The sequence below is a fragment of the Betta splendens genome, chromosome 2 (assembly GCF_900634795.4).
Source record: "Betta splendens chromosome 2, fBetSpl5.4, whole genome shotgun sequence".
Classification (NCBI taxonomy): domain Eukaryota; kingdom Metazoa; phylum Chordata; class Actinopteri; order Anabantiformes; family Osphronemidae; genus Betta; species Betta splendens.
In genome coordinates this window covers 23,531,137-23,541,068 of record NC_040882.2, presented here as the reverse complement: position 1 = coordinate 23,541,068, position 9,932 = coordinate 23,531,137, and the positions used below count along the sequence as shown (strand labels likewise).

The window sequence follows — 9,932 nt, the reverse complement described above, 5'->3', positions numbered from 1 at the left end:
TTACATTTTAACAATCGGGGCCTTGTTATCATATTTAACGTGACACTTTTGTTCCCCCTTTTACAGCAATGGATCAATCTACAACTTCTTTGACCTGATCTTTAATAAGACATCCGTTCCTAACAACACTCAGGTTGCGAGTGTTCTGAGCAACGCATCTTCATTTGTCACTGGCTTTGACATTGAAGTCAGCTCCATCATTGTGAATAACATACGTAAGTGATGTTGAATCCCAATTGTAATCATGCAATTATCACACAATTATCAGTTTACTCTATTGAATATCGATTTTTTGTTTCTTTCACAGCTTCAGGTGGAGTAGCACACAAGATCAGCCTCGTCACTGCGTCCTGCCTCGTGCTCTTATCATTGCTACTGTCAAGCCACCAATAGTCTGTACTGAACTCAGGTGGATCATAATTAAAAGGATAATGAAAGTCACTGAATCAATAGAATATAGAATAAATAAAGTAACTAAATATTTATTAAACCCTAGGATTTCTTGAAACTATTTTTCTTTCCTGCTTTTCTAAACACTGCTCTCTAGCTAAATTCAACCTGACGAGTCTGAGTTAGTCTTCTTCTTCTGCCAGATGAATAAACTGCACAGAATGGAGAGTAAACACTAAATGAAGGATTACATGTGCTAAACGTCAGTGTGCTACATGAAAATGAACATAACATGCATATTTAAAATGTACAACCACTGTTCCTATTTATTTAAAATGTATCTATATTAATTATTTAATCACAAACAACTTATTGTGAAATTCCTTCTGTAAAAAATAAAAATATTTTAAAGCAAAAACTGAAATCTGGCCTAGTGTGTGAACTGCAGATTTCAAGTTCAGCTCAATATCCTGTCACCTGCATAAGTTCTTGGATGACATTGTTTTACCTTAATAATATAACAAGAGATAGAATAGGGCATTGATTTCTGGTGTAAGTGGACTGCCTTTAAATGAATGCGAAAGAAAACCAAAGCACTGGTACAGGGTCACACTTTGTGGAGCCATATGTAACCAGGTAAAGGACATTGAGTGAGAGTAATCTTACAAATATCTGGGGGTTTACCTGAAAGATAAACTGTACTCTCTCTGGAGAGACTAAGGTCTTTTGGAGTGCATGGATTACCACCGAACACGTTTTATGACTCAGGTGGTGGACTCAACCGTCTTTTCTGGAGTCATCTGCTTCTGCAGCTGCACCTCCAGACTGGGTAGGGAAAGCCAACTCAGTTTTGGGCATGCCCCTGTATTAGCTTGAAGCTAGATGGGGAGGGCGACTGCACAAGCCCATATGACAAATCCATCACGGGAAACATTTAAGAAATAGATAGATAACGTTTAATAATATTAAATTGTGCTGTAGTGCCTAGAATACCACAGAATCCACCAGCGTTTGCCTAAATTTCGGTTATTATCATTTTACTATTTGTTTACTTTATACTCTATATTAATTTATGCACCGCATGTGCGGGTGAACCGGAAGAGGAACACGCACGGATTAGTGTGTTTACCATTATATAGGGTACACCGGCCTTCAAGCTAAATGCCAGGTCCATAAAATTTGCCTGTGTAACCTGCTGCTGCCTCGGACGTCGCGCATCTTAAAACGCGGAGCTGCGTCCGTGTCTTTGCCGAGGACCAGGGGGCTGCTCTCGTGCGCCGTCGCTGTGCGCTCGTCTGTGGCTGCGCCAGGCCACGCGCCATCTGTGGAAGTGGGACAATGGAACAGATGGCGCATCCGAGCCTGGTTGCGCGGATGCTGTGGCTGACGTTTATAGCGGCAGCACCGAACTGAGAGTCAGGCGGTGAGATAAAAGGGCTCCCGACGGATGCTGCACACATTTAAAGATGCTACAGTGACTGTGGTTTGTGTTTTGGTGACGGGAAATATCGAAGGTTGACCAGATTGATCCGTCGCGACCGAAGGCTCGGACCTAATCCCTCTTTGACGTGCGTCTGGCTCGGTAAACAATGGTCGACAACCGCTACGCCACCGCCGCGGTCATCGCCTGCGTGCTGAGCGCGCTGGCCACCGTGTACCTGTCGGTGGCCGTCGGCACGCAGCACTGGTACCAGTACAGCAGCCCCGGCGTGCGCGGGGAGGCCAACGTGTCCGAGCTGCGCTCCCTGTACGAGGAGTTCATGGACGGGGAGTTCGACGAGAAGACCTACAGCGACACCCTGTTCCGTCTCAACGGGACCGTGGGCCTGTGGTGGCGGTGCGTGCTCGTGCCGGGCAGCGCCCACTGGCACAAGGAGCCGGGTACGTTCGTATAACTGTCCTCGTCTGCGCGAACACTACAGGCGGCTGATTCATTGGTTTATGTCTCTGAAGTCCAAACACTATTAAGCTGTTAAGTATTAATGGGCCGCACCTTGTCTGGTCATAGCTGTGTTTGCATATGGGGTGTGCGTCATAGCCTAAAGGCAAGAGTGCAGGTACTTTGATTGTGGATTATGGTCTCCCTGGGCAAAGTGGGAGACCATCTGTAGTGTTACACTAGGTGACATAGAGAAGAGCTGCAGGACAATATAATCCTCCATCTTGTTGGTCTGTGTAGTAATTGCTGCACTTGTAATTACATGGAATCAAATAATTAGGTTATAGAAAACCTAATGCATTTTATAATTGAAGGCTACAATCAACAATGATTTTTATCAGCCGCAATTATTGTTTTAACAGTGGTGTAAAATGACCATCACTCCAAAATGTTTCTAGAAGTAAATGGAAGTTTTATGTCCATCAGTTATGTTCAACAATTAACCAGACAGCTTTGCTTATTGCAAATGTGCATATATTTATAAATCAGTGACTTTTTTCTCAATTAGTTTTGAAGCAAATCCTTTAAATGACTGGCGTTTTCAGTGTAAAACCTTGTGTATTTTACGCTTCACATCTCTTGCAAAGTCTACTTGCAACCAGTATGTCAACATACAAGCCTATTAATCAGTGACACTGCTTTGTTGATGCACTGACAGTATGTTGATGTCAATCACTTCACTCAGATGCCAAGTTGTCTTTGGAGTGTCGAAGCTTCACTCTAGCTCAGCAGCTCACTCCCAAGTACAAGGAACCAGGAAACCACAACAGCGGCGAGGACATGGTGCGAACGTGTAAGTTCAGCCACGACAGGTTTATCTGATTTTACCAGGTCAAGGTCTGCAAGAAGCTGCACAAACATTTACGCCACAATGAACCTCTATACATTGTGATGGCATGAATACCCCATTAAGTGAGGCCTTCCGTGTATTTAGACCTGTGGAGGTGCCAGTTCCTGCTGCCACTGGTGTCTCTGGGCCTGGTGGTACTGGCGGGACTAGCTGGGTTCTGTGCCTGCCTCTGCCAAAGCCTCACTCCCACGCTTGGAATAGGAGTGCTTCACCTTCTGTGTGGTAAGACCTGTTTAACTGTTTAACCCCTGAGCTAACTGCCACCATTGTTCAGACAATGTCTGTGCTCTTGAATAACAAAAGCTCAAAAATGGGCTTGTCTGCAGACTGCACGCTTCCACAACATGATCACACCTCACCTTTAACTTGTTCAAGCTTCACTGTGCATGTTTGTGTTCTAACAAGAAGTTATTCCTTCCCACATGTGAGAAGTTTTGTTCCTTTCAGCATTAGTGTTTTAGCACCTCTCCCTGATATCAAGTCAAACCTCCAAAGCCAGCTTAGTTTGGAAATGCAGTCGCTGCTGAATAATGCCTCCCCATCCTGTGCACTACAGGTCTCTGCAGCCTCGCCACAGTCTGCTGCTACCTGGCGGGAATGGACCTGCTCCACAGGGTGTCCATGCTTCCCGATAAGGTGGACGGCTCCCTGGGCTGGTCTTTGTACCTGGCCCTCATGTCTTCGCCACTGCACATGATGGCCGCAGCGCTGCTCGTGTGGGCCGCACGCAGCCACAGTCAAAACTACTACCGCATGACTGCCTACCGGGTGGCGTAGCCTAAAATTAGATACATGAATACCACGCTGTGACTCCAAGAGGCTTTTTAGACCACAGATCACAGATAATGTGGGTTAATCTTTTACGTTTCTCCCCATGATTGATTGCTATTTTAGTGATGACCCTCTCTGCTGCATTAACAGATTTGACCTTTACCGTATCTCTCTAGTGCAGGGGGGTCCCCACCCTGGTCCTCGAGCAGGACAGTAGCTCTCGAGGACCAGGGTGGGACCCCTCTGCCCCAGTGGGTCTGGATGGGTTTAGAAAGGTCAAACAGACCCATGTGCATCCTTCTACTGCAAACGTTTAGCTCAGTCCCGCAACACCTGAAAAGCTGTGTGCGATACTTGCTGGATTACTTATGTAACACAGCTGCATTGCTCAGAACAGGTCTGACAGGCTACACAACATGGGCTGGGAGCATGATTTGGATACAATGGCAGGGAAGATGAACATATTGTAATGAGAAACCTAGATACCTGTAGTTGACTGATTAAACCAACAGGCATTTTGGTTTAATTAGTCATACTCAGACAACATATGTTTGAGGATTACAGTGTTAGTTTAATAGAAAACAATTCCAAAACAACCTAAATAAGTCGAAATAGCATTTGCAGTATTTACAAGTTGTTAATAATTATAAAAAATAAGAGCTCAAATCTAGTCTTTGCAGACTGACTGATGTGCATTCATATGAATCTCTATAAACAGTGCTGTACATACGTATAGTACAGAGTGTGCTTTGCAATGGGACAAATTTAACTGAACCTTCTTCAAGTTCAGGTTTTCAGAGGTCCGACAGACAATTCCTGTTGAATGTCTGCTCACACCCAGAGTCAGGCGCGGCATCATTTTCCATTCATTGAACGCACAAAAACCTGCCAGTGATGTCAAAGTCTCGGCACACCTTGCATGTTGTTCTGACTGGGAGTAGCTGTTGTGTGATTAGCTTTGACAACAGCTGCCTCAAAATGTAGCCTACGGATGCTTGCAAAGGGCGACGCATTGCAGCGGCTGCTGTGTGAACCTTTGAGTTCAGGAACCACACAGCGCTGACATTTGACTCTTAACCAATTTTCAAGTCCAGTGACGTTTGACTTCGCGTCACCGCGTACGCATAGCTGTTTCGTGTATGTTTTTTTGCTATTTTTATTCATGTCTACATGTTGTCATAGGTTTTGTAAGCTCTAAAAATTAACTGTCACCGTAGTTGTGCATTTTCGACATTTTATGTTGTGCATTCTTCCCATTAATCTCCACATTCTTGCTTTTGACTTAAATTTATTGTCCTTTTTTTGCCACTGGAAAAAAACAATTACATAAACTAAATCAACAGGATATGAGGGAAATGGTTATTCCCTGTTAGGCATTATGAATGTACTTTAAAGGCCATATTATGATAAGATAGAGTATTTTGCACTTAAATTATTTTTTAAAATATCCTAAATATTGCTACAGTGATAGTAATTTTCTATTTTGTGATTGCATAAAAGATCCATTAAGCAAGTACCTTTAGTGAAAACACCACTCTCATCCTAGAACCACCGCTGCAGTGACTCATGACATGAGAGTCTGTGGATCGTGGCTCCATACGTGGTCGATGATAAATCAGAATGTGTCTCATATTTAGGGTGAGCCAGAGAAATTGTTTGAACCCTGAACCCATTATGATATTAAAGCAACTGTACGACTGTGCTTTGTGAATGTTTCCCACCTTTCAGCTGAAGCTGATACTGTACACTTTATTATTGTGACTGAATGTTCAAGTACACATGCATTTGTGCAAAAGCTGTAATGGCAATAAATTTCTTTTTGTACTGTATTCCATTGTGACTTGTGCTGTCAATCTTCACTCTTCTTCTTCTGATGCAGATCTTTGTTTATTAGCTTGTTGTTCCTGCTCCGTTTGCACTCGGATCGCAGGAATTCTCAGGCGCCTCTGTCTCGCCAAACACAGAGCGATGCCCTTCTCGTAATACGCACATTCGTTGATGAAGAACGGATAAAGTGGTTCGGTCCCTTTGTAGCTTAGCGTTTCCCCTGAGAAAGTCTGGAACAGTGGGTCTTCGGGACAGAGAAGGCAGAAGTCCCGGTCCTGTGGGGAAGGGCAGACTACTAAGAGCAACACAGGACTTATGGCAATGCTTCAAAACAGCTCATAGCAGGTGTTATTTGAAATAAAGAATAAGGAATAGCTCTCTGTAAATACTAAGCGTATGGATTTTTACATGTGGGCTTATGTTCTAAAGAAACAAACTTCTCTCCTTGTCCTGACTATTGTGTTTTAAGAAGGCTTATCCTTAAAAAAAATTACATCTCATTAAACAGTGTACACTAGACAGAGTAATTGAACCACACATCATCTGCTCTCATTACACTCAGTCTTAACACAGTTTTAATCACTACCAACAACATTATGTTTGCTTAGTAATGATCTATTTAAACCCATGATGGAAATGACACTCCTTAATTCTTGACCTTATTCGACCTACGACAGCAGACAAATCGCGTAGTGACTCATGCCAGTGTTAGCGAAACAACTCAATCAAATTACCCTGTGAACGACTGCAGATGTCAATCAGCACCGAAGAGCGTCAATAGTAACTAAACAGAGTGGGTTATTTATGGAAAGTCTGCGATTCATGCCAGTCGCATCAAACAACAGCACTGGGATCAAAAATGCAAACACAACCCACCTCTTACTGTGTATAAGTTTTCAATTAAATTTTTTTTTTCTTTTTAAAGACAGTCACAATTTTTCAAGTCTTCCTCCTGACGACAGTCATGCACTTACACAACACCGAAACATGTGTCACCTGTGGTGGCAGTTCATCAGATAGGCATCGACCAAAGTTTCTATTTGATTAACTCAGATACAAATTAAATATGTAATTTTACGTACTGCAACTCTCTATCTCCCATTATGTCCCCACAAAGAAAAACGAAGAAGAAATGGATGACGGAATGAACATGAGGAAAACCTAGCAAATTTTATATGAATTAAAGTTTGCCTTTACTTTAAAACCTTAAACTTTGTGGGTTTGTACTTTGTACTGTAATTTCATCTCATTTCTAAAGAAGTTTCTTTGTGATTTGGAACCAATGAACAATATATTTATCCATATTATATTTATTAAGAATACTTATATATAAGTATTATAATATAAATATATATAATTATTAGCAGTAATTTTGGGTCCAATAAAGTGGAGTAAACGCTCTCAGTCTCGTCTCTCAGTCGCAGTCTCGTCTTCACCCCCAGGTGCTCAACAGTCTGCTATCTGTCATTGGTGGAAACGTTATTTACAAAACAATCTGGAAAACACCACTGGGTGTGGATGGCACACACGGAATGTTTTTGTTTTTTCAGTCAGACATTTTAGTTCACATTCCTTGATAACAACAGCTGTCAAAGTTTCACCCCAGGCTTTTCCCTCCTGTTTTAGCATTCTGCTGTAATTTACATTGACGGCAGTAACATAGCAGTTATACCGGCCCTGCAGTGACTGGTATAGTCAACTCTGTGGAAAATGGAAAACATTTTATTAAAATTCGACATCTGTCTGAAACTGTCAGTTTACACGGTTAATAAGCTTCATGTCCCTGCAACGCTGTAATTTTCTCTATGCTCTGAAACTGTTTTGTGTAAATGGGGGAATTTTGAAATAAATTAGTTTCCTCCACTAACAAAGCAGATGCGTTAAGGTATGAACATTATGCTCAGCATGTGGTTTTCCTTGTTGCTTTCGTTTTGATTTAAAGGTAAGCAATAGCTTGTCTTTTAGAGGAGCTAGGATCCATCGACACTGTGACTTTCAAAAGATATTCTTTTGTGTTTGCGCATGTGAGATTTTGACTCTTGTGATTCATTGATTATATGTTCTGATTCATTCTGCCAGGAACCATAGTTGTTTTGGCCACTCCCTCTTTTATTTTACGTCATGTACTTGTGCTCAGCAGCGTTTCAGTAAAACAATGGATAAATAATGTTGTAACAAACCGCACCTGGAGTTCAGGATGTATGGTTGCTGTGATGTTGTGGGTCTTACTATCTCTCGGATAGTCAATACATTTAACCATGGTAAACACGTCCACAAATCCACTTTCAAAAGCTCTACCTGAAGATGAAGAGGAAGTGAAAGAATAGATGGATTTGAGGATTTGAAAGTCATTGTGACAGAGCCAGAACAGCCAGGCATTGAATTCACCGTACCTGAGTTGAAGGAAGTGACCCAGTCGAGCATGTGCTGCACTCCAGCCTTCATGACGGCGTAGACGTTGGAACGCACCACGCCGTGCGGCTGGGGGCCGATCTCCATTGCTGCAGATCACAGACTTTTACAGTTCAAATCTCTAAATTTTCTGACCTTTCAGGAAACATGAAAACTCACCAAAGCCATGTTTTCCCACTGAATCAAGAGAGTACGCTTCTTTATTGGAGACATCAAGATGGATATACCTAATCGGCACATCTGACATCTGCCTCTAAAAAAGACGTCCAGCTTCACTTCAGCTTACTTACTTCAAAGTGCCCTAGTGCACACACAAATATCAGTCCGATGACTGTAGGATGTGCCTCGACTTACCTGAAGGTACCTGAATATGTGCAGGCAGATCCAGTCGCAGTCAGAGTGCGAGATGAGGCAGAGGCCCATGTTGGCAGTGGTGTTGTGGAGGTCACAGATGAGATCCACCGCCTCAGGACTGCCTTTAGGCCCCAGCGTGGCGTTTAATTCTCTGGACCTGACCAATTCGTACAGTTCTGGGTCCAACATGGGACCACTGGGAGGTAGAAACAGGAAACCATTAGAACTATGTCCATGAGCAGCATCGGCACTTCTCATGGTCGCCTTACGTGAGGGCGGCGTGGGTGAAGCAGCGGTTCAGGTCGGTGTCTATGTATCTACGGCACTGCTGCATGGCCCGCGGGTTCGAAAGCACCAACAGTGCTGGTACCGTCTCTTCCTCCTCCTCCTCCACCCCTTTCGCCTTCGCCTTGAGCAGCTCTTTGACCAGGTAGATCCCAGACATCTCATTACCATGGGTACCGCCGCACACAGCGACCCGGGACAACTTTGGTAAACACATCACTTTATCTGCCTCCATCTGACTAAGAACTGGCAGAGGTCCAGTTGAACAAGGCGAGAGAAATTGGTCTGTAAGGATTGTGGATTATTATTATTATAGTACAATATTCAGTATGAAGCATCCAGTGTTGTGAGGCACATGCACAGATTGGTTGCGTGTTCTCCATTAATACCCTTTTTATTTATTTTTATTGAACCTATGCATCAATACCAAATTCTGTCCCACTTGTAACTTGATTCCCTCTTGTTACTCAGTGGGAGGTATCTATTACTCCAGTGTTGATGCGTCTGGGCGTATATTAGAGAACGCTGCAAAACAAAGCAGAGATATTGATTTGTGAGACCTTACCTGTACTCTGGCTTGCTGAGAGGGACAGTTCCGGCTTTAAACCCTCAAACCCTACTGTGCGCTAAAAGCGACGCAGAGATTAAAGTCTATTAAAAGTCTCCTAAGTGAGAACAGAGTGGGAGGTAGAACAAAGTGACCTGTCAGCTCCACATTCGAGGCATCATGCTTTACATCTTACCCAGACTCCCCTGGCTGTTCCCCCTTCTCGTGTACCCTCTTCCACCCTCTCCCGGGCTTTCACGCAGTTTCACTGATTCAGCATTCCCATCCCTCCCTCTGTGGATATTGTAACTGCCTGTTATGCAAACTCCCACTGTCCCCCTCTTGTCCACTGCACTGCGCTGCATCACAGGCAGGGTGTGTCCCGAGCGTGATGCACTGCATCGATCGCCTCCCACGGTCCCAGCAGCTCTGAGGTCAGCCGAAGCGCAAGCCCCTCCCCAACTTTCCACAACTCCATTTCTCTTTCCTGTGTGAATAGGATGGTATGTTCTAGTCTGCCTTTCGAAACAAGGCTTAAAATAATTGTGCTGGCATGA

General features: G+C 43.6%; 2 protein-coding genes across 4 annotated transcripts; one reads left to right on the top strand and one right to left on the bottom strand.

Moving 5' to 3' along the window:
- Positions 1-1,477: 1,477 nt before the first annotated feature.
- LOC114865748 (claudin domain-containing protein 1-like) lies at positions 1,478-5,779 on the top strand. Of its 2 annotated transcripts, XR_008693997.1 has the most exons (5): positions 1,478-2,271; positions 3,015-3,122; positions 3,264-3,401; positions 3,736-4,125; positions 4,176-5,779. XR_008693997.1 is itself a non-coding variant. In XM_029167146.3 (4 exons), the coding sequence occupies exons 1-4, from the start codon at positions 1,980-1,982 to the stop codon at positions 3,954-3,956; spliced, it is 759 nt and encodes a 252-aa protein (XP_029022979.1). In that variant the 5' UTR covers positions 1,478-1,979; the 3' UTR covers positions 3,957-5,779. The 2 variants fall into 2 exon arrangements, 1 of the variants encoding a protein (XP_029022979.1); XM_029167146.3 differs by having other exon boundaries at positions 3,736-5,779.
- On the bottom strand, positions 5,680-9,885 carry LOC114865726 (N-acyl-aromatic-L-amino acid amidohydrolase (carboxylate-forming) B-like). Of its 2 annotated transcripts, XM_029167115.3 has the most exons (8): positions 9,572-9,885; positions 9,256-9,353; positions 8,813-9,113; positions 8,544-8,739; positions 8,349-8,442; positions 8,171-8,278; positions 7,963-8,075; positions 5,680-6,052 (listed from the first exon to the last, which is right to left on the bottom strand). In XM_029167115.3, exons 3-8 carry the CDS (start codon positions 9,061-9,063, stop codon positions 5,807-5,809), a joined length of 1,008 nt encoding a protein of 335 aa, XP_029022948.1. In that variant the 5' UTR covers positions 9,064-9,113; positions 9,256-9,353; positions 9,572-9,885; the 3' UTR covers positions 5,680-5,806. The 2 variants fall into 2 exon arrangements, with proteins under 2 accessions (XP_029022948.1, XP_029022938.1); XM_029167105.3 differs by lacking the exon at positions 9,256-9,353 and having other exon boundaries at positions 9,394-9,885.
- Positions 9,886-9,932: the final 47 nt, after the last annotated feature.

Coding starts and splice junctions, on each gene's coding strand:
- LOC114865748 (XM_029167146.3), top strand. CDS start 1,980: ATGGTCGACAACCGCTACGCCACCGCCGCGGTCATCGCCTGCGTGCTG. Junction 2,272..3,014: donor CCACTGGCACAAGGAGCCGG/GTACGTTCGTAT, acceptor CACTTCACTCAG/ATGCCAAGTTGTCTTTGGAG. Junction 3,402..3,735: donor AGTGCTTCACCTTCTGTGTG/GTAAGACCTGTT, acceptor TGTGCACTACAG/GTCTCTGCAGCCTCGCCACA.
- LOC114865726 (XM_029167105.3), bottom strand. CDS start 9,063: ATGGAGGCAGATAAAGTGATGTGTTTACCAAAGTTGTCCCGGGTCGCT. Junction 8,279..8,348: donor AGTGGGAAAACATGGCTTTG/GTGAGTTTTCAT, acceptor TGTGATCTGCAG/CAATGGAGATCGGCCCCCAG. Junction 6,053..7,962: donor CCATACATCCTGAACTCCAG/GTGCGGTTTGTT, acceptor CCTTCCCCACAG/GACCGGGACTTCTGCCTTCT.